Genomic DNA, 25,254 nt, shown 5'->3' with positions numbered 1-25,254 from the left:
GGCCGCATCTGCTGACCAAGACCTGAGCCACAAGGCCCTTCTGGCTGCTGTAGACAAAGCCATGGATTTAGCCGCCAGCTTAATACTCTCCATAGATGCATCACATAGAAAATGAACTGCCATACTGACTTTAGTCATTCTTTAGTAATTCTAGGAACTTTACTATTGATGTCATCTGAAAATTGCTTAAGCCAATGCTTAACTGAACGTGCCACACCAGAAACTGCTAGTGCAGGCTTACACAAAGCAGCTCCAGTAGAATAAGACTTTTTCAAAACACTCTCCATCTTCCGTTCTATAGGGTCTTTTAGACCTGAGCCATCTTCAACCGGTAACAGAGTTCTTTTAGATAGTCTCGCAATCAACTTTTGGAGGTGACTCCCAGGACTGTAACTCATCCTCTTGAATGGGAAACAAAAGCTTTTGTCTTTTGGTTATTGAAGGGACCTTTTCCGTATTCTTCCATTCTCTACTCATCAACTCATTCATTATAGAATGAACAGGAAAAGTTTTCTTTGTAACAGATAAGGATGATGATTGAGACTCCTCAACCCCATCAAGGGAATCCATGGTATATCTGACTCTTTTAAAGGGATACTGTCATGGGAAAAAAAGTTTTCAAAATGAATCAGTTAATAGTGCTGCTCCAGAATTCTACACTGAAATCCAATTCTCAAAAGAGCAAACAGATTTTTTTATATTCAATTTTGAAATCTGACATGGGGCTAGACATATTGTCAATTTCCCAGCTGCCCCAAGTCATGTGACTTGTGCTCTGATAAACTTCAATCACTCTTTACTGCTGTACTGCAAGTTGGAGTGATATCACCCCCCTCCCTTCCCCCCCCCCAGCAGCCAAACAAAAGAACAATGGGAAGGTAACCAGATAACAGCTCCCTAACACAAGATAACAGCTGCCTGGTAGATCTTAGAACAACACTCAATAGTAAAAACCCATGTCCCACTGAGACTCCTTCAGTTACATTGAGAAGGAAAAACAGCTGCCTGCCAGAAAGCATTTCTCTCCTAAAGTGCAGGCACAAGTCACATGACCAGGGGCAGCTGGGAAATTGACAAAATGTCTAGCCCCATGTCAGATTTCAAAATTGAATATAAAAAAAATCTGTTTGCTCTTTTGAAAAATTGATTTCAGTGCAGAAATCTGCATTTGAAAAAAGACATGTTTTCCGATGACAGTATCCCTTTAATCAATGTGGAAGAATCATGAACAAAAAAAAATGCTAAAGCTTCTTCCTCATCTGAAGAAGAGTCAAGCTCTGAATCTTCCAGAGATATTGGATTACTCTGGGTAGTTAAGTCTGAAGACATAGTGGTGTTTGACTGTAGATTTCATAAACTTCTTAATCCACTCAGAAGATTCTGTTTTTGTAGATTCTTTCTGAGCCAAAAAAGACATACAGGGGTCCGTTTACTAAAGTGCGGTAAATCTGACTTTAAGTTTCCGCATGTTATCGCTGAGAATATTTTTACGCCAGAATATTCGCAGCGACTAAGTTTACTAAACAGCGATGCGCTCAGAAGTCATTGCGATCACTTGCGGTAACTACGTTAAGGAACTAGCTTACGTTAGTGGTAATTTTAGCGAGTTGCGAATTTTCTGGCGAAAAATTACGTTTTTGTGAATATTTATGCTATAAAATAGTCTTGTTTTATGGCGGTTATTATGGCAATTTTTACTGTGACATTTATGGCCAGAAATGCATCTTCAAAACTCATAAACTTTATTGACTGATGATTATACCATCCAACAACATCACCAGCGTGACACCAATCAAACATGTATGCATCATATAAACCCTTCTGCCAATAGAATCATAGGAAATGATACCAGTCAATCTCTTTGCTTCATAGAAATGCACAGTTTAATGTAGCCAATCACAATGAAACCAAAAAAGTGTAGAGGCTGACGAATCCTTGGACTGTGATGCCGCTGCCAATAATACGACTCTGAGCTGAAACTGCTGCTGTTGCACCAGATAGAAGCAGAAGCCAAAACATCCTGTCAGCAATAGCTACAGATCTGTCTCCTGTCAGCAAAGAATGATGGGTAAAAAAAAAACATTATTATGGGATATTTCCTGCCCCTTGAGAATTTTCTGGCGGAAAAAATACTTTTACGCCACTTCATAGGTGGCGGTAAAAGTTTGCGAATATTCTGGCGTTAATTTTGTCTTTAGCACATTTCGCTGTTTAGTAAACCATGCGTTAATGTGTACGTAGCGTTATTTTCAGCAAATGCGATAACTGGCGAACAATTATTCTTGCGCAAGAAAATTCGCAAATTTATATTTACCGCAGGTTAGTAAACTGGCGATAACATATTTGGCGAAAATTCTGTCTATATATTGTGCGAATATTTTTAACGCACTTTAGTAAACGGACCCCACAGTCTTTACAAGCTCTGAATCTTCAAGAGATATTGGATTACTCTGGGTAGTTAAGTCTGAAGAGATAGTGGTGTTTGACTGTAGATTTCATAAACTTCTTAATCCACTCAGAAGATTCTGCTTTTGTAGATTCTTTGTGGGCCAAAAAAGACATACAGTCTTTACAAAACCTTTTTTCATAGCCATCAGGTAAAGGTACATCACATGCCTTGCATTGTTGATGCTTAGATTTCTTAAGCTTTTTGGATGGTGGAGGATCATGGGTATCAGACATCTGAAATAGAGGAAGAAACATATATCAGTTATATATCACCAAACTTCTTGCTGGTCCCAGCAGAATCCCCCATACCTTACAACCTAACCAGGGAGGCTGTGACCTAGGCAGTGAACGCTAGTCGCCAAGCAAACCAAATGCATTTATTTTTGTAAAATAAATGGGCGCATAATTATTCATAATTATTCATAAAGACGTCTTTTACCCTTTCTGGCGTCCAGACGTCATCCTTCGCCTGCGAATTTCCGCACACCGCATATGATTGTGGCCTCCATCTTTATTTAGGGCAGCCCTCGGCTACACGAACAATCCAAAACCTAAGAGGCTATCGTGCACCTCCGGGTGAACTAAAACCCTCGGCTAGTCACCCTGTGGTCTTCAGATCCCCTAGGGACCAGGCACATCCATGGTTCCTCTCTGGATTACCTAAAGAAAAACAAATAAAGAAATATTAGAATCCTACACCAGGTAGGACAAAAAAAAACACTGAGGGGTGTGGTTGGGAGCACCTATTTAAGGGAGGGGTTGGAGGTTAACCCTTTAATATTTGTTTTTTTTCACTTGTCCTACATAGCAGGAGAGACAAAATAAATCTTATTGTGCTGCTGTATGGGACGTAAGGGAATTTGTCAATATAAGGGCACCACTGCAATACATTAACTGGGAAAGGCTTTTTACATGGTGAGACACAGAAGGAAATGTAATTCTTATAATACTGCTTAATAAATATACATGTCAGTATATTCCCCTTGTAAGCAAGGTAAGACATAGCAAAGCAAAATCTTTTTGATTTGATAGATGTGTTGGTGTTGAGGTTGGTAAGAAAAACATGCTTTTAAGGCATTCAAGTTAGCTGGGACAGAATGTTACCAAATGTTACCAAATTGGTGTATATATATTTAAGTAAATAAATAAACATCTCTTGCCTTGAACCACCATTTCGTGATGGTCTCTGTGCTGCCTCAGAGATCACCTGACCAGAAATACTCCAGCTCTAACAGTAAAAGTAAGAAGTGTAGAAGCAAAAGACAGAAATCTCTCTGTTATTTGGCTCGTATGACCTAGCATGTATTGTTTGTCTCTGTGCTGCCTCAGAGATCACCTGACCAGAAATACTCCAGCTCTAACAGTAAAAGTAAGAAGTGTAGAAGCAAAAGACAGAAATCTCTCTGTTATTTGGCTCGTATGACCTAGCATGTATTGTTTGTTTGTGTGCACCGTGAATCCTAGGATCCCAGGGGACGACCCTTATTTTTTAAAATTGCAATTTTCTATTTATGATTACCCAATGGCACATACTACCAAAAAAGTATATTATGAAAATGGTTTGTTTTCATGAAGCCAGGTTTTACATATGAACTGTTTTATGCAATATATTTTATAGAGACCTTCATTGTTCAGGGGGTATAGTTTTCCTTTAAAGGAAAACTATACCCCCAAAATGAATACTTCAGCAACAGATAGTTTATATCAAATTGAATGACATATTAAAGAATCTTACCAAACTGGAATATATATTTACATAAATATTGCCCTTTTACATCTCTTGCCTTGAACCACCATTTTGTGACTCTATCTGTGCTGCCTCAGAGATCACCTGACCAGAAATACTACAACACTAACTGGAACAGGAAGAAGTGAGGAAGCAAAAGGCAGAACTCTGTCTGTTAATTGGCTCATGTGACCTTACATGTGGTTTCTATGTGTGCACAGTGAATCTTACGATCTCAGGGGGCGGCCCTTATTTTTTAAAATGGAAATTTTCTATTTATGATTACCCAATGGCACATACTACTTAAAAAGTATATTATTATGATAATGGTTCATTTACATGAAGCAGGGTTTTACACATGAGCTGTTTTACTCAGTATCTTTTAATAGAGACCTACATTGTTTGGGGGGTATAGTTTTCCTTTAAGAAAAATAACAATGAACTAGAGAGAATGTAGAGATGTGCAACTCAACTGATTAGTGGGATGGAAAATTTAATATTATAAATATAATATTTAATAATATGAGGGTAGACTATTATGGTCGGGGTTGTTTTTCTGGAAAAAAAACTCCTGCGAGAGGATGTCCTTACTCTTTACAAGTACATTAGAGGGTATTATAAATAGATAGCAAAGGGTATTTTTCCCATAAATAGGACCAATGCACCAGAGACCACCCCTTTAGACTAGGGGAACAGAACTTTCATTGGCAGCAGTGTAGGTGGTTATTTACAATGAGGATATATGAGTATATAGATTGTACAAGTGTGTGTGTGTGTGTGTATATATATATATATATATATATATATATATATATATATATATATACAAACTCGGGGTTCATTTTGGAACCTTAACAATGTAAAAATGTAAATTAGTTGGTGGCCTATGAACCACAGTTTCTCTGATGGCATATTTTTGCCACTGGATAAACACCCAGTACCACTCCACATACTCTCTCCTTAAAGGGGTTGTTCACCTTCATTCTTCTCAGTTCAGTAGTTTTGAGTTCACAATAAATAAAAACTTTTTTTTTCTATTACTCTTTATTTACTCTTTATTTTCTGTTTGTGACTGTTTTTCTAGTATAAAGTTTCATTTTTCACTTTCTTATGTTCTTATGTGTTTCTGAAGCAGGTCGGGGGGGTTTGCTTACTCTGTAAATTGTTCTAAAATGGTACATTTAGTGGATAATTTATTTTCTTTGGCCCTGCTGAGCAGAATCCCTGAGTTCATTTAAAGGCAACTGTTAGAATTGTTACAGTGCTAACATTCCACTAATGCTGCTGAAAAATGTATCAACTAAATGTAGCAAATTGTAACAGTTCAGAATCTGTACCTAGATCACTGAGCTGCTAAACTGAAACACCAGATACAGGAACATTAAACATTTGGAAAAACAGTAAAAATATAAAAACGGAAAGCAATCGAAAAAAGTCTTTATTTCTGGTGAACAATCTGAAAACTACTGAACTGGAAAAAAGGGTTTGGAAGGTGAACAGCTCCTTTAAATTGGTCTATGCAAGAAAAACTGTTTTAATGTAGACTTAAGTTATGGTGAGCCAAATTATAGAAAGATCCCTGGAAAACTCCAGGTCCCAAGCAGGATGACAGATTCTATACCTGAACTTCAAAAATTTCCAGTAATTAAACAGCACTATAGATAGTCAGTGTACTGAGAGGCAGACTGGAGAAAAAAACCAGTGAGGTTAAACAGGCAACAATTTCAATCAAGTGTGACTTTGTTTAGATCAAAATAAATAGGGTTTTTAAAAATCTGTTCAACTATAATCTGTGCAATATATTCTTTGCACAGGTTTACAGCTAGAGATAAAGCAGCTCTGCGCGAGATGGGCATCACTCATGTTCTGAATGCTGCCTCTGGGAAGTTTCAAATCAACACTGGACCAGAATATTACAGAGACCTCAACATTGATTACTATGGCATAGAAGCATTTGATGACCAACATTTTGATCTCAGTGCCTACTTTTATCCAGCAGCACACTTTATAAAAGCAGGTCTACAATCTTCCAAAGGTAAATCAGTTACAGAATTCCTAAAAAGCAAGTTACTGATTATATTGTATGTTTAGACAAATACTTACAGTATTGGCAGTTGATATTGGGGCATTGCACGTTAGCACAATTTCCTGGGGACTGGACTGGGGTTTAATGTGTAAAATACTTTGTAGGAATTCAAGCAGTCAGCACTCACCAGTGTGTGCTAGTTCAAATAATGGGTGCACGTTACTTATTACCCATAACAATATCTATGAAACAGCACAATCCATTGTGTATCATTAAATAGCCTTTGTTAGGAAGAACTGGCTTTGAGCTGTGACAAATTGCAATATTTTAGCCACGCTTTCAATGTGTTAAATACTTGCTAGATTTATTCAGTAATTATTAAACAGTACACTCCTGATAAATCAGACATACAAAAAAAATGAATTGTACACATTATATAGCCCCTGTGTTTTTTGAAACATTACTAGGGAATGCAATAAAAGACAATAATGAAAAAATAAGTACAATGTGAATATTCAGTGTTTAAAGAATTTAAGGGGATATTGTCATGGGAAAATTATTTTTTCAAAACGCATCAGTTAATAGTGCTGCTCCAGCAGAATTCTGCATTGAAATCCATTTTTCAAAAGAGCAAACAGATTTTGTTATATTCAATTTTGAAATCTGACATGGGGCTAGACATATTGTCAATTTCCCAGCTGCCTCCAGTCATGTGACTTGTGCTCTGATAAACTTCAATCACTCTTTACTGCTGTACTGCAAGTTGGAGTGATATCACCCCCTCCCTTCCCCCCTTCCCCAGCAGCCTAATAACAGAACAATGGGAAGGTAACGAGATAGCAGCTCCCTAACACAAGATAACAGCTCCCTGGAAGACCTAAGAACAGCACTAAATAGTAAAAGCCAAGTCCCACTGAGACTGATTCAGTTACATTAAGTAGGATAAATAAAGCCTGCCAGAAAGTAATTCCATCCTAAAGTGCAGGCACAAGTCACAATACTGGGGCAGCTGGGAAACTGAAAAATGTCTAGCCCCATGTCAGATTTCAAAATTGAATATAAAAAAAATCTGTTTGCTCTTTTGAGAATTGGATTTCGGTGCAGAATTCTGCTGGATCAGCACTATAAAATGATATGTTTTGGAAAAAGTATCCCTTTAATCTAAAAGAAAATTAGATATATGGAAATTGTACAAATGAAATTTCAAGTATCCATTGAAATGTCAATTTGGCCTCAAGCAGTGATGGGCCTCCGCTATTAGGGATGTCGCGGACTGTTCGGCGGCGAACTCGTTCGCGCAAACATCGGCTGTTCGCGTCCGCCGCAAGTTCGCGAACGTCGCGCGACGTTCGCCAATAGGCGTTCGCGTCAAAATCGTTCGACCATTCGATCATTCGATCGCTAAAATCGAACGATTTTCGTTCGATTCGAACGGAAATCGTTCGATCGAACGATTAAAATCCTCCGATCGTTCGAATCGAACGATTTTCGGATGTTCGAAGTTCGCGAACTGTTCGCGAACTGTTCGCATTTTTTTGCCGGTGTTCGCGAACGGCGTTCGCGAACACATTATCGGCGGTTCGCTACATCCCTATCCGCTATATTAAAAGCCCTCTTTTTTGGCACTCTTCTCCTTTAAATGGACACATGCCAGCACAAGCATGTGGTAGAAGGTGGGTTGTGGGGCAGCAGAGATGTCATGTGCGCTGGACCCATCCGAAGATTTAATTGGTGGGGGACCCGGCACAGTCTTGTTACGCCGCTGGCCTCAAAATATGAAAACAGGTAATACTAGTACTGGTATCAGGTCCACAAGCATCCAAAACAATTGGACAGTCATCCTTTTATGACCAGATTAAAGCAACAATCAAATAAAAAAAAACTGAAGGACAGAAAAATTTATATTATTGGTCTGCCTCTTATTAGATTCTAATATAAGAAATGACTATGTCATGATCAAAGGAGATTGGCAGAATATTCATTGCCATATCTAACTAAACCAAGTCCATACTAGTAAAAATTATGCATGGGTATCTAACAATATACAGGACATTTTCTCCTGGGAAATTATCCAGTCCACTTTTTATATTTAGTTGAAATTTGTTTTGTGTTCCATGCCCTAGCAATTGTCCTTTAGCTGCATACTTAAAGGAGAAGGAAAGGCTAAAATTAAGTAAGCTTTATCAGAAAGGTCTATAAAAATACACCAGTAAACCCTCAAAGTAATGCTGCTCTGAGTCCTCTGTCAAAAGAAACACAGCATTTATTTCATTCTATTGGGTACTTATGGACTTCTGTATCAGACTTCCTGTTTTCAGCATTAACCTCCAGGGCAGGGCTTGAGCATGCTCAGTTTGCTCCTCTCCCCCTCCCTCCTCCCATCCCTGCTGTAATCTGAGCTCAGAGCTGTAAGTGAGCAGGGAGAGACTCAGGCTGGAAGTGATGTCACACCAAGCTTTTATGGCAGCTTCTATCCTAAACAAACAGAGATAGTGTCTACAGCTGTTTACTCAGGTATGGTAAAGGATTCTGCAGAATAAATATAGTGTTTTAGCTTGCACTAATGTGGCCAATCTGTTGGCAATAAACTGTCTTGGAGCTTTCCTTCTCCTTTAACAGTAATAAACAACTGCAATTGAGTGTGACTCAGGGATTGAGATGTTAAACACTGAATGTACTATATTATATATTCTGATCCAATACAGCTGAAAGTTAGGGCACTGCCACCATATGTGAAACATGGTACCTTTGGATCCACATCCTCTAAAACACATGAGGATCAGGTGTGGGGATGAAACCAGCTATTGGAAAGTAATCGAGTTGCACTCGCACACCCTGGCCTTCAATTAGGATAATCCCTGGTGCACAGCAATAGAGGAATCGGCATCCCACCTTGTAGCAAAGGATCAGAAGAAATTCACTGGCACACAGGTACTGCTAGCAGGGTAAACCCTTGCTGATTTATTAAATGATTTGCAGCATGCAACGTTTCGGGGTAACCCCCTTTATCATGCTTGATAAAGGGGGTTACCCACGAAAACTTTGCATGCTGCAAATCATTTAATAAATCAGCAAGGGTTTACCCTGCTAGCAGTACCTGTGTGCCAGTGAATTTCTTCTGATCCGATGAAACCAGCTATAACATGGACCTAATACCATCTAAGCAGAACTTGGTTACTACTAATGAGACATTTCTCAAAGATCTCTTAGCATTAAGCCAGATAGATACCCGCTCCTTCATGTCCATTTGGCTATCCATATTGTTTTACCTCAATGATATATACAGTATATATATATATATATATATATATATATATATATATATATATATATATATATATACACATATACTATTCAGATTTGATTATTGTAAAAGACTTACTAATTAGATAGGATACAACCTTCAAATGCCACTGAAATTGGCCAAGAAGGATAGTTACATTTATAAAATGTTGCATATATGTTAGTCAATTAGATACCTAATAAAAATACAATTGGGTTGCATATAAAAATTTAAAATAAAGATAGGTGTCTTTTTGTGACTTTTATAAAAAAAAAATACTAACCCATCTGAAAGCCGAAAAATTATAATATGGTCTGCACCAGGGTATACAATAAAATTGTATTTTGTAAATTTTTATTTTTTACCAGTAATGACTTTTATCATATCTGCCCAATTATATTCCCTTATCAGGGCACACATAAAAGAATGTATGACCTTTTAATGACAATTGTATGAGTACACATTACTAAGCTATCATGCCACTGAATAAAGCACGTGTGGTATTTACATCTGGTCAGTATTTATTATTGGGTGGCACTACACTGATTTGTTGCAATTTTCTGTTTAATCTCCCTCTTTCTGTAGTTTTTTCTTTCCCTAATAGTATTGTAGAGGGACTGAACACAGAAAGTTTAAGGCCATTAAAGGAATGAGTGGGAGTTTTAAAACCACATTGACGTTTGGCTTTTAGTAAAATGTGATTCTCAGATGAAAAATGTAGCATTAAAGAAAGTTTGTAATTCATCAATAGTAAAAATGAGGTAAATATTTTATTAAGTTGCCCGTGACTTGTTCTATCTTGTTACAGTAATAATTTAAAGTGATATTGGCCCCTCTAAATAAATAGCTGCATTAGACTTCTGACATCAAAATTGTTTTTTGTTTATATTTTTTTATCACATCTAGCAGACCTAACACAACTTTCTGCAAGAATTCTCTTCTATAGAATGCCAAGGACAGTGTTATGAGGGAAGATTCAATCCCTGTGCACAAGGCCCTTTGTTTCTGAGCCACTACTAATAGCTCTATAGCTGGAAAACTTAATCATCTAATTAGTTCCTTTCCAGATTATTGTTACAGCAAATGTAAAAGTACAATAATAAAAGGATTATGCAGCCCAAATCAGTCTATGATAATATATCCTCTTGTTTAGGGCAATATAATGTGCAGACAACCACAACATTAAAAATTATTTTCTCCAAAAAGTATACAATTACCAAGAGAAAGCAAGAAAGCAGAACTAGCTGCTAAATAGTGCTTTTCACACAATTCGTTTGGTGCACAAGGCTCTTCATCATGCCTAGTGAATAGTGGCAATACACAGTTCTTTATGCACGGGATATAATGTAAAGTACCACCACCTTCAACAGGCTGTGTCTACAGTAAATTATGATATGACAAGGGGTACATTCATATACAAGTCAAACCCAATAGTTTTCTTAAAGGGATTCTGTCATGATTTTTATGATGTAGTTTTTATTTTTAAATTACACTGTTTACACTGCAAATAATTTACTCTACAATATAACATTTCATTCCTGAACCAGCAAGTGTATTTTTTTATTTGTAATATTGGTGTGTAGGCAGCCAGCTATTTGCCTGGTCATGTGATTTCAAAAATAGCAGGCACTTTAGGATGGAACTGCTTTCTGGCAGGCCGTTGTTTCTCCTGCTCAATGTAATTGAAAGTGTCTCAGTGGGACCTGAATTTTACTATTGAGTGATGTTCTTAGATCTACCAGGGAGCTGTTATCTCATGTTAGGGAGCTGTTATCTGGTTACCTTCCCATTGTTCTGTTGTTAGGCTGCTGGGGAGGGGGAAGACAGGGGTTATCACTCCAACTTGCAGTTCAGAAGCAAAGAGTAGGGATGCACCGAATCCTGGATTCGGTTCGGGATTCGGCCAGGATTCAGCCTTTTTCAGCAGGATTCGGATTCGGCCGAATCCTTCTGCCTGGCCGAACCGAATCTGAATTTGCATATGTAAATTAGGGGTGGGGAGGTAAATCACGTGACTTTTTTGTCACAAAACAAGGAAGTAAAAAATGTCTTCCCCTTCCCACCCCTAATTTGCATATGCAAATTAGGGTTTGGATTTGGTTCGGTATTCGGCCGAATCTTTCGCAGAGGATTCGGGGGTTCGGCCGAATCTAAAAATGTAGATTCGGTGCATCCCTAGTAAAGAGTTACTGAAGTTTATCTGAGCACAAGTCACATGACATGGGGCAGCTGGGAAATTGACAATATGTCTAGCCCCATGTCAGAATTCAAAATTAAATATAAAAAAATCTGTTTACTCTTTTGAGAAACGGATTTCAGTGCAGAATTCTGCTGGAGCAGCACTATTAACTGATGCATTTTAGAAAAATTTTCGAAGTAAAAAATTTTGAAATTCAAAGTAATTTTTTGTATACCTGACCATCGAATAGGATACTACTACTTTGAATTTACTTCGAATTCGATTAGAAGTAAAAATAGTTTGAATATTCGACCATTCGATAATCAAAGTACTGTCTCTTTAAAAAAACTTCGACTTCAATACTTCGCCAAATTAAACCTGCCGAAGTGCTATGTTAGCCTATGGGGACCTTCTACAACCATTTTCTAAGTTTTAAACGACGAAGTAAAATCGTTTGATCGTACGCTAAAATCGTTCAAATCATTGGATTCAAACTATTTAATGGTTCGATCGAACGATTTTACTTCGATCGCAAGATGTCCAAATTCGGTGAAAAATACTTCGACTTCGATATTCGAAGTCGAAGTATTTCAATTCGATGGTCGAATTTCGAAGTATTTAACACTTCGAAATTCGACCCTTGATAAATCTGTCCCCACATCTGATAAAGAGCACTGAATTAAAAAATGTGTGAAGAAAGCACTATTTGGCAACTAGAACTTTTTGGCTTTGGCATTATATATACCTGAGGCTGGTGTATTTATATTCCTCATGTTTTAGTTAATTCCAACATCCCAAAGATACTAGCAAATTATATTTTATTACATATGAGCAACAGTCCTTCCAGCATCTAAGCTGAAGGAGGTACATTAACTCTATGGAAATCTGCCACAAAGAGCGGTTAAATATGTTATCTCCATTAGATGTACAGTAAGTTGTATGCCAGTGTAATGAATTAGCATCTAAACTGGGGCTGACAGTTTGTTTTTTAAAACACCTATTTGTCTTGTCTTTTGTTACTCAACAGTAAGAATTCTACTATTTATACTCTAGGTCATGTTTAGGTGAAAACAAGACTTTCTTATAATTATTATTATTATTTCAAGTATACCTATTGTGCCACTGTACTTGGATTTAAACATATGCCCATATAAGGCATAAAGCATGTAAGGTTTGTAAGCTTTTGCAAGTAGTGCCCTAGTTTTCACTCTGTAACCATTGTTTGTTAAACTGATACTGTCACAGGAAAACGTTTTTATTTTCAAAAAAGCAAAAATGAGTGCTGCTCCAAAATAATTCTGCATGGAATTTTTAAACACATTTTTACATTTGGCATGGGGCTAGACATGGTGTCAATTACCCAAGTGTCCCCAGCCATGTGAATTGTGCTCTGATAAACTTCAGTCACTCTTTACTGCTACACTGAAAGTTGGAGTGGTATCACCCCACTCCCTCCCCCATCAGCCCATTAACAACCTATCAACAGAACAATGGGGAGCTAACCAGATAGCAGCTACTGTGCCTGACACCTCTGCTGAAGGATTCAGTTGCCTGAACTGATAGTGCCTTTGTGTGTTAATAGTAATGTTGCTATTATCCTGAATGTTAGCAAGTGGGTGACCAGGCAAAACTGCCTATACTGCAGTTGCACCAGGCCCAAGCCTAAAGGGCAGCCCGGCTGTGCTGCACATTTTGAATTAGCTGCCTCCCCCTTAACAGCGCCGAAGTCCTGAACGAGCCAAAGTCCTGAACGAGCCAAAGATCTGAAGCCCCCTTTATAGGGGGGCTCTGATCACCATTGTTTTTTAAAAAAAAACTTTTATGTGGGACCCTGGCCGCCATTTTTTTTTAAACCAATGGCTTTTTACAACTTGTGAGGGGGGGCTACTGTTTTTAACAGTGATGTCTGTGTGGACTTGGGGGTCGGGCTGGGGTGGGCGGGGACCAGAGTTCCCAGAAGATTTTGCTGTACAGGACCCCGTGATTTCTGATGGAGGCCCTGAAAGGATGTATGTGTGTATATATATATATATATATATATATATATATATATATATATATATATATATATATATATATATATATATATATATATATATATATACATATATACATACAAAAGACAAGTATTTAGCAGCACTCACTGTATCTTCAGCTTAACAGGTCTGGTTGGTGCAGCGCCTTTAGGGAGACTTCCGTAGGCTTCCCATACAAATACAGAGTAGACAAGAAAAAAGGCAGCACTCGTATCAAAAAGTGAAAAAAGTGTATTTAAGTTAAAAGTTAATTACATGACCTGTTAGTGGCAGAACATCTCTTCGCCTGCGACGTTTCGGGCCTGCAGCGTGCCCTTTCTCAAGCATAACAGGATGCTTGAGAAAGGGCACGCTGCAGGCCCGAAACGTTGCAGGCGGAGAGATGTTCTGCCACTAACAGGTCATGTAATGAACTTTTAACTTAAATACACTTTTTTCACTTTTTGATACAACGAGTGCTGCCTTTTTTCTTGTCTACTATATATATATATATATATATATATATATATATATATATATATATATATATATATATATATATATATATATATAGACAAATACAAGATTCCTCTGCACTCAACCCATTATCAATATATTTAAGACAGAGACATTTTGTGCATACTGCTACTGAAAAATGCCTTACCCTTTAAACAAAACAGGGATTGTTTGTCCATATATTGCAATATATTTAAGCTGGCCAACTACGTCAAAGTCATCCCATATCTGGCCAGTCCTATGCTCAATTTTCATTTGATTCATTAAGAATTCTATGGTTTCATTATATATTTTATAAAAGGGACGAATACGTTTTACCTGCAACTTACTAGCTGCTTTCAAAGTAAAACTCCCAAACTTGGCTGCCCTTTTATTAGACACCAGTGGGATCACCTGACTATAGTTGGAGAGGGTGGGAGCTACAACATGGAGCTGGTCACTGCTCCTGTAGAACTATAACAAACAAGGGAAAGTTGTGCTCACCACTAGTTTTTAAAATCATTAGGCGGGGGTGCAATGAGGGTGTGACCACAAAATACATATAGACAAATACAAGATTCCTCTGCACTCAACCCATTATCAATATATTTAAGACAGAGACATTTTGTGCATACTGCTACTGAAAAATGCCTTACCCTTTAAACAAAACAGGGATTGTTTGTCCATATATTGCAATATATTTAAGCTGGCCAACTACGTCAAAGTCATCCCATACCTGGCCAGTCCTATGCTCAATTTTCATTTGATTCATTAAGAATTCTATGGTTTCATTATATATTTTATAAAAGGGACGAATACGTTTTACCTGCAACTTACTAGCTGCTTTCAAAGTAAAACTCCCAAACTTGGCTGCCCTTTTATTAGACACCAGTGGGATCACCTGACTATAGTTGGTGGGGGTGGGAGCTACAACATGGAGCTGGTCACTGCTCCTGTAGAACTATAACAAACAAGGGAAAGTTGTGCTCACCACTAGTTTTTAAAATCATTAGGCGGGGGTGCAATGAGGGTGTGACCACAAAATACATATAGACAAATACAAGATTCCTCTGCACTCAACCCATTATCAATATATTTAAGACAGAGACATTTTGTGCATACTTCTACTGAAAAATGCCTTACCCTTTAAACAAAACAGGGATTGTTTGGCCATATATTGCAATATATTTATGGGATGACTTTGACGTAGTTGGCCAGCTTAAATATATTGCAATATATGGACAAACAATCCCTGTTTTGTTTAAAGGGTAAGGCATTTTTCAGTAGCAGTATGCACAAAATGTCTCTGTCTTAAATATATTGATAATGGGTTGAGTGCAGAGGAATCTTGTATTTGTCTATATGTATTTTGTGGTCACACCCTCATTGCACCCCCGCCTAATGATTTTAAGAACTAGTGGTGAGCACAACTTTCCCTTGTTTGTTATAGTTCTACAGGAGCAGTGACCAGCTCCATGTTGTAGCTCCCACCCCCTCCAACTATAGTCAGGTGATCCCACTGGTGTCTAATAAAAGGGCAGCCAAGTTTGGGAGTTTTACTTTGAAAGCAGCTAGTAAGTTGCAGGTAAAACGTATTCGTCCCTTTTATAAAATGTATAATGAAACCATAGAATTCTTAATGAATCAAATGAAAATTGAGCATAGGACTGGCCAGGTATGGGATGACTTTGACGTAGTTGGCCAGCTTAAATATATTGCAATATATGGACAAACAATCCCTGTTTTGTTTAAAGGGTAAGGCATTTTTCAGTAGCAGTATGCACAAAATGTCTCTGTCTTAAATATATTGATAATGGGTTGAGTGCAGAGGAATCTTGTATTTGTCTATATGTATTTTGTGGTCACACCCTCATTGCACCCCCGCCTAATGATTTTAAAAACTAGTGGTGAGCACAACTTTCCCTTGTTTGTTATAGTTCTACAGGAGCAGTGACCAGCTCCATGTTGTAGCTCCCACCCCCTCCAACTATAGTCAGGTGATCCCACTGGTGTCTAATAAAAGGGCAGCCAAGTTTGGGAGTTTTACTTTGAGAGCAGCTAGTAAGTTGCAGGTAAAACGTATTCGTCCCTTTTATAAAATGTATAATGAAACCATAGAATTCTTAATGAATCAAATGAAAATTGAGCATAGGACTGGCCAGATATGGGATGACTTTGACGTAGTTGGCCAGCTTTAATATATTGCAATATATGGACAAACAATCCCTGTTTTGTTTAAAGGGTAAGGCATTTTTCAGTAGCAGTATGCACAAAATGTCTCTGTCTTAAATATATTGATAATGGGTTGAGTGCAGAGGAATCTTGTATTTGTCTATATGTATTTTGTGGTCACACCCTCATTGCACCCCCGCCTAATGATTTTAAAAACTAGTGGTGAGCACAACTTTCCCTTGTTTGTTATAGTTCTACAGGAGCAGTGACCAGCTCCATGTTGTAGCTCCCACCCCCTCCAACTATAGTCAGGTGATCCCACTGGTGTCTAATAAAAGGGCAGCCAAGTTTGGGAGTTTTACTTTGAAAGCAGCTAGTAAGTTGCAGGTAAAACGTATTCGTCCCTTTTATAAAATGTATAATGAAACCATAGAATTCTTAATGAATCAAATGAAAATTGAGCATAGGACTGGCCAGATATGGGATGACTTTGACGTAGTTGGCCGGCTTAAATATATTGCAATATATGGACAAACAATCCCTGTTTTGTTTAAAGGGTAAGGCATTTTTCAGTAGCAGTATGCACAAAATGTCTCTGTCTTAAATATATTGATAATGGGTTGAGTGCAGAGGAATCTTGTATTTGTCTATATGTATTTTGTGGTCACACCCTCATTGCACCCCCGCCTAATGATTTTAAAAACTAGTGGTGAGCACAACTTTCCCTTTTATATATATATATATATATATATATATATATATATATATATATATATATATATATATATATATATATATATATATATATATAGTGAATAAAGTACCCCCTCTTGTAAAATATAAGGATATTATTAGTTACCGAGGAGTTTCATGACCATATAAAAACACGAGGCCGAAGGCCGAGTGTATTTATACAGGTCATGGAACTCCGAGGTAACTTCTAATATCCTCATATTTTACAACTGGGGGTACTTTATTTAATATAATACACAAATTTTAGTGAGTCATGTGACAGAAATGACATCACTACTCACCGTTTATAACTGATGACATCACTACTCACCGTTTATAAGGATATAATAAAGGATATAACAAAAAAAGGTCAGCACTCACAGGTCTTAGAAATATCAAATAATACATTTATTTAGGAACTATGGATCAATGTTTTTGGCCTTTCTCAAAGTACCAGACTTTCAGTGAAAATGGCTTAAATACATGTAATGGCGAGAAAAACAGCAACAGTTATGTACATACATCGTCATATAATGAGCGACTCCCTTTTAAACACTGAAGTTATAGTAATTAATCCACAAAAGTTAAACTTTACCCATATGCACATTTAACAGATTAATTCCCAAATGTATCATAGTAGTAAAAATAAAAACAATATGTAACACTATTATCTCTGTAGCAACATTGTAGCATTCTTATTTAAAAAGCACTTGTTATAAACAAAACTCCGTTGCCTGTGTTACATGTGTGTGAAAAATTGAGAAAAGGTCTAAAAATTGGCCCATGGGCATACATCTCATGGTCATAAAATTCAATATTCCTCCTAGGGTTTAGAGCAGGGGTCCCCAACCTTTTGAACCCATGAGCAACATTCAGAAGAAAAAGGAGTTGGGGAGCAACACAAGCATGAAAAATGTTCTTGGGGTGCCAAATAAGTGCTGTGATTGGCCATTTGTTAGCCTCTATGTGGATTGTCAACCTACATTGAGGCTCTGTTTGGTAGTGCACCTGCTTTTTAAACAACCAAAACTTGCCTCCATGCCTGGAATTCAAAAACAAGCACCTACTTTGAGGCCACTGGGAGCAACATCCAAGGGGTTGGAGAGCAACAAGTTGCTCACGAGCTACTGGTTGGGGATCACTGGTTTAGAGGATCATTATTACCCAGAGGATCATTATTACCCAGCTAAACTTCCATTACCATATATACACTATACTCCTTTGAACTTCCAAATGTATTAACTTAGTATCTTTCTTACCACCAGGTAATCACCTCTCCTATTACATAATTATAGTGTGCACCTGGGACCAGCCTGCTATTCTCCCTCACCTATTGGATGCACCTGTTTATCAGTGGCGGAACTACCGGGGGAGCAGGGCCCGCACCCCCTCATGGCTCCCCCCGGCAGCCTGTGCACCATTGAAAATGCGTGCCGTACAGAGGGGGACGGGGCCCGGCTGCGCGTCACGCACCAGGGCCAGTCCCCCTCTAGTTACGCTACTGCTGTTTATCCTCTTAACGCAATGGCCAATCGATTGGCCATCGTTCATATCCCATAATTAACCCAGTGTTTACCTAGACAATTATTTCAATACCATGGAAAACAACTTATCTCGAGTGATAATCATCAAATTCATATACTCCGTGTTACCCTATAATATAATGATATTACATATCAAATTGCCTGTGCAAATCAGTGCAAATACATATATCGCAATTCCCGATCAAAATATTAACTATATAACCTCCCCTAAACCTAAATTAATTAAATTAAATTAAATAAGAATGCTACAATGTTGCTACAGAGATAATAGGGTTACATATTGTTTTTATTTTTACTACTATGATACATTTGGGAATGAATCTTTTAAATGTACATATGGGTAAATTTTAACTTTTGTGGATTAATTACTATAACTTCAGTGTTTAAAAGGAAGTCGCTCATTATATGAAGATGTATGTACGTAACTGTTGCTGTTTAATCCCGCTATTACATGTATTTAAGCCATTTTCACTGATAGGAAATTTCACTGAGGGCAATTGACAAAACTGAAAGGGAAAGTATGATACAAGGTCGGAATAACAAACAGATGGATCGTATTCCCTTTGTCTCGAGATATAATATCCTGAGTCATCAGATTGCTGACATTATAAGAAAGCATTGGGGAGTTTTGAGAGACGGTATTCCAGGGGTTGGTTGTTTCCAACAACCTCCAGTAATGTCGTATAAACTTAATAAAACTATAGGATCCATGCTAGTAGAATCGGATTTGGGAATTGTAAAAGAAACTCAGAGTGTGCTGTACCCAGTAAAACATGGCATTTTTCCCTGTCTGGGGTGCAATTGTTGCTCAAACTGCCAGAAAGACAGTGTAATACACCATCCGCGAAAAGGAACCCCAATTAAAATACAGGGATACTACACTTGTGCCACTTCTTACGCTGTATATGTAATTAAGTGTCCTGCAGACTACTTTATGTAGGTCAGACAAGCCGCACTGTAAGAGAGTGAATCAGGGAAGACAAATCAGCAATAAGAACTAAAAAAACGGAGCAAGCAGTGGCGGCACATTTTGTAGAAATGTGCCATGGGGTACAGCAACTCAAATACCAAATCGTGGATCATGTTTCAAAAAACGTAGAGGGGGTGATCGCATAAAAATATTATTAAAAAAGGAGGCTCAATGGATGAGGAAACTCGATAGCCTTGTACCCTATGGGTTAAATAGAAAATACGATCTTCAGGCAATTTTTCGTAACTGTTTTAATGTGTTTTTAAATATTTATGTCTTGCAGATATGTAACTGCTCTTGAAGGGATTAAGGAAAGGATTTAAAACAGGATGTAAGATAACAAGATATTCTGTGACATTGTGCATGAATGCATTATCTGTAAGATTGTAACATTTTTTGTTTTTACTAGTGAGAAGCATTGTAACAAAGTTATAAGTAAAGATAAGGCCAGTAGATGAGGTATTGCCATCTGTGTATAAAAGGAAATAACTTTATAGCAGCTGGTAAGTTTGAGAAAAGGCCACAGGGCCTGAAACGTCACTGTGCCCTGATCGTTGCCAAATGTGCTTATTAAAGGCTTTTTATTCTTAAACATAAACCGGTGCTGTGCTTCAAGTCTTCTATAGCATAAGAGTGGGAACCTAGGCTGGAGCAGGAGCAGGAGCAGGAGCAAAACAAGCATGGGGGCAAGATCAACAACAAATATCAATGATCCAGCAAAGGGAGACAGAAGGGAACTTGTATATATTGGCTTATAATTACCAAATTATAGACATCTGGCCTTAATGATGAGGGTGGAGACTGAAGAAACAGAGAGAGCAATGCTCTATATGGACAGCTTCGAAGTGTGAACTCTGAATGCCTCAAGTGGCTCAGCAGGAGAGTGCACTGTCCGATTATCACACAGACCAGGGATTGAATCCCCAAAAGTCTTGACATTACCCCCCCCCCTCAAGTCAAATAAAGTATTTTTAACAAGGAGAAAGTCGCCGGGATTAAGAGCCAGGGTGGAGATGTTGACAGGATCATTGGGAGACAAGACTAAGAAGTTGCCAAGGACAGAGGTTGCGGAGCTGCCAGGGTCAGAAACCATATCGGAGGAGCCACCAGGGTCAGGAGCCAGATTGGAGGGGTAGAGAGCCAGAACAGGAATATTGTCACAGTTAGGAGCCAAGGTAGGAACCTCAGGGGGGTCAGAAGCCAGGACAGGAACCTCAGCGGGGTCACAAGCCAGGACAGGAAAATAGGTAGCATCAGGAGGACAGGGGCCAGGACAGGAGAGATGCCAGGATCAGGAGCTGAAGAGCCAACAGGGTCAAGAAACAGAGCTGATCAACTGGATCAATGGCTGGAACTGGAGCCTAATCACCAGAAGGTAGTGGCCAAAGCAAGAGAGCCACCCAATCCACCCACTACAGGTGGCGGACCAGCAAAGGCACCCATTACAGGTGGAGAACCAGCATAGGCACCCATTACAGGTCGATTGCCCAGGACAACAGGATGACCACCATAGATAGCAACGAGACAGGTAGAATCTGGAGCACCAGACTCACCAGAATCAGATCTCACAGCAGAGAAGGCAGGTCTAGAGGTAGATTTGTCCTTGGGTCCATAGGCTGTGGTACACTGAGGAGCCAGTTGCTGGGGGAGCCTAGCTGGAGCTGTGGGCAGCTGAGGCTGCTGGGGAACCGACTCTGGAGCTGTGAGCAGTGGATGCTGCAGTGAAGTTTCCTCTGGAGCTTTAGGCAGCAGATGCTGCAGCAAAGGCCCCTCTGGAGCTGTGGGCAGTGGAGACTGCCGTGGAAGCCCCTCTACAGCTGTGGGCAGTGAAGGCTGTTGAGGAACAGGCTCTGGAGCTGTGGAAAGTGGATGCTGCAGGGAAGGCCTCACCAGAGCTTTGGGTAGCAGATACTGCTGTGGAAGCCCTTCTGGAGTTGAAGGCAGATTTCGGGGAGCCGGCACTGGAACAGGCAGCTTTTGGGGAGCTGGCACGGGAGCCAGGAGTGGCTGGGAAGCTAGCACTGGAGCCAAGACTGGTTAGGAAGCTGGCACAGGAGCCAAGACTGGCTGAGAAGCTGGCACTGAGGCAGGAGACTGGACTGCTGGTACCAGAGTCAGAGACTGGACTGCTGGTACCGGAGTCAGAGACTGGAATACCGGGTACCAGAGCCGGAGACTGGACTGTGGATACAGAAGCTGGAACAATCTGGAACGCGGGCACAGAAGCTGGAACAGGCTGGACTGCTGGCACAGCAGCTGTTACAGGCTGGACTGCTGGCGCAGAAGCATGAACAGGCTGGACTGCTGTCACAGAAGCTGGAACAGGCTGGACTGCTGGCACAGAAGCTGGAACAGGCTGAACTGCTGGCACAGAAGCTGGAACAGGCTTGACAGAAACCGGACTTCACTCCAAAAATAGATGCAAGTAAAAAAAGTTTATTTGTACAAAAAGGAACAGCTCAGGGGGAGACCTTATGCGTTTCATGCCTTCTGGGCACTTAATCATAGGCTAGGAATATTCTGTACAACCAGTGATATTTAAATAAAAACACACCAATCAGAGAAGTGATCTGGTTAACCAATCAGAGTGAATGTAGCATTAGTGACTGGCTTATCCAGAAGATATAAATACATGTACAAAATAGAAAACTACAAGTAAAAATGGGTAAAATTACATATTTACAGAACAGACATATGTATTTATACCATGAGAAAATACTGGTTTGGCCTACATATTGTTGCAAACACTTTTTAAAGGTAATCAAGTACAACACATTTTTTGAGTTAATATATTGCCTTATGTTGTATGTTTTTTTGCAAACCGATGAGGAAAAAGTAGTCGTCTTGTTAACATAGCTACATGTAATGCACCTGGAAGCCCTACATTTAAACATACCCACTTTGTTCAGCCAGGTGCTTGGTGTAGATTTTTTTATCTTCTACAAGACTTGGAGAAAGAGTGTTACCAATGGTTCTTGATCGTCTTCAAGAAGAGGGACCTAAAATTTTGTCGAACACAGGGTCTGTATGCAAAATAGCAAAATTTTTAATTACAATCTTTTTGATTTGATGAAACTGCATACTATAAGTGAAGATGCAGGACAGAGTGTCTACATTAGTGTTGTTTTGTGTGAATTCAGTTGTAGAAGAGGAAAGGTCAATGATGATACCCCCTATAATTAAAAAAATGGGAAAAAGAAATGGCAAAACAGAGGGGAACCCTTCTCAAGCAAGTCAGGAGAGGACGACGAGGACCCAAGGAGAGGAGGATATATCCTGAGGGAAAGGAGAATGAGACGATACTAAACCTCAACAATAGAACTTTCACACAAGAGGAGTTAAGTCTACTTTGTAAAGGACTATCTTTTTCCCCAACTAATGACTTTGATCTATTAAATACTGTTGTGGACATTAATTGCTTTGTATGACAATTGTTACTTAAGAAACATTTTTTTGAGCAAACAGCAAATACCTGTTTCCTGTACAAGAATTTCTCCAATCTAAGTCTTGAGTCAGTTTCCAAAAAACATGCAATATAAGGCAATATATTAACTGTAACTCAAAAAATGTGGTGTACTTGATTACCTGTAAAAAGTGTTTTCAACAATATGTAGGCCAAACCAGTCGAACCCTTAAGGAAAGAATAAGGGAGCATATTCTGAATATAAAAAAATGAGAATAGTACCACTACTGTGGCCCGACATTATGCTAGCTGTGTAAATAAGTCTCTGAGTTATTTCTCAGTTTTTGGGATAGAACAAATTTCACCACACATTAGAGGCGGTAATTTCATAGATAGACTTCTAAAACAGGAATCAAAATGGATTTTTTATTTGGAAACAAGACAACCTACAGGAATGAATTTAGAATATAATGTATCCTGTTTTGTTTAAAATGGTCTTCTGTATTTGAGAAAATCTGTCCATAAAAAGTATAAAAACTGTCTCCAGTCTCTAATAATATACTTTAAAATATTTCTGAGCAACCCTAGATATTAATACACATTTTTTATTTTCAAATAATGTGATTTGAAAATGTCACCTTAGTTACAACACTGTATTTTATATTACTCATATAAAACAACATTTTTACTACAAAAAGTATTTTCTCATGGTATAAATACATATGTCTGTTCTGTAAATATGTAATTTTACCCATTTTTACTTGTAATTTTCTATTTTGTACTTGTATTTATTTCTTCTGGATAAGCCAGTCACTAATGCTACATTCACTGTTTTATCCAGATCACTTCTCCGATTGGTGTGTTTTTATTTAAATATCACTGGTTGTAAAGAGTAGCCTATGATTAAGTGCCCAGAAGGCACGAAACGTGTAAGGCCTCCTCCTGAGATGTTCCTTTTTGTATAAATAAAACTTTCATCACTGTCATCAGAAATATCCTCCCAATAGTCTTCCTTTTCATCACCGTCATTACAGTATTTAACAGCAGGCTGGAGATACTCAATTCTTGAAGCCTAACAAATGCTGAATAACAGGAGGGGTAAGTTGAAAATGCTTAGGAGAACCTTGAACTGTTTCAGTGGAAAAAATATCAGAATAAACTGGCCATAAGTCTCCTGTGAAGTCTGTTTTTAAAAAAAGAAAGAAAAGAACAGGGGTCCTCTAAAAAGTGAGCCTCTTCATCAATGTATGCTTCTGCCCACTCTTGAGCTTTACCCCCAAGGAGAAACAAGATAATAAGTCGAGTCTTCATAGAATAGGGTGCTTGATTGAAAAAAGCAATAGTAGCAAACCTTTTACATATAAGTAGAAAAACATTAAAAGTGTCTTTTTCCCCCACACAAAACGTATTCTCGTATAGACCATATCTTTGTCCCACAAACCTTATTGCCAAATATAGCATCTGCTAAAATTGTACCAATTGCATGGTCAGATCATTCTACTTTATTGGCGATTAAATTACTCCCCACTTCTAAAACCCCTGGACCAGACGGCTTTTCAATTTTGTACTATAAGAAGTTTGCCCCGATCTTGGCTCCACATCTTACGAATTTGTTTAATAGCTTAATGCAAGGAGATAAACTACACTCTGACTCTATATTGGCACAGATCGCTTTGATTCCTAAACCCAATAAAAATCCGCTGGATTGTGGCAATTATCGACCCATTTCCATATTGAACAATGATGTCAAAATTCTGGGGAAAATATTGGCTACGCGCCTGAACTCATTCTTAGCATCCCTAATTCATCCTGATCAAGTAGGATTTGTCCCTAATAGAGACGGAGGCGATAATATTAGACGCCTGTTGCAATTGTTATACATCCTTAACTCCTCCCGCACCTCAGCAGTGCTATTAGCGCTGGATATCCAAAAGGCGTTTGATTCAGTTTCCCGGGAATATTTATATTATATCTTGCGCAAATGGAACTTTGGGGATAAATTTATTTCTTCGATTCAGGCTCTATATAACGCTCCACAAGCCTTCCTTAAATGGGGTCCCTTTGCTTCTGATAAGATTACACTCTACAGGGGGACGAGACAGGGGTGCCCCCTCTCCCCACTCTTATTTATCCTAGCGATTGAGCCCCTAGCAGTATTGATTAGACAGGACCCACGAATTGCTGGTACGACAATAGCTCACCAAACTCATAAACAAATGCTATTTGCTGATGACTTATTGATGACTCTGACGAAGCCACTT

At 38.6% G+C, this 25,254-nt stretch overlaps 1 protein-coding gene across 2 annotated transcripts in view; it reads left to right on the top strand.

The window, feature by feature from the left end:
• Nucleotides 1-25,254, top strand: part of LOC108703376 (dual specificity protein phosphatase 13) — an 81,131-nt gene that overhangs the window by 39,818 nt on the left and 16,059 nt on the right. The window contains exons 3-4 of one of the 2 annotated variants that reach the window (XM_041571166.1): nt 5,989-6,209; nt 19,874-20,017. In XM_041571166.1, coding sequence (XP_041427100.1) covers nt 5,989-6,209; nt 19,874-19,881 — 229 coding nt within the window. In that variant the 3' untranslated portion in view covers nt 19,882-20,017. Of the gene's footprint in view, nt 1-5,988; nt 6,210-19,873; nt 20,018-25,254 lie in introns of those variants that run through there. The other variant, XM_018239442.2, reaches the window with a different exon arrangement.

Source organism: Xenopus laevis, chromosome 7S, assembly GCF_017654675.1.
Source record: "Xenopus laevis strain J_2021 chromosome 7S, Xenopus_laevis_v10.1, whole genome shotgun sequence".
Classification (NCBI taxonomy): Eukaryota; Metazoa; Chordata; class Amphibia; order Anura; family Pipidae; genus Xenopus; species Xenopus laevis.
This window is presented reverse-complemented; position numbering and strand designations above follow the sequence as displayed.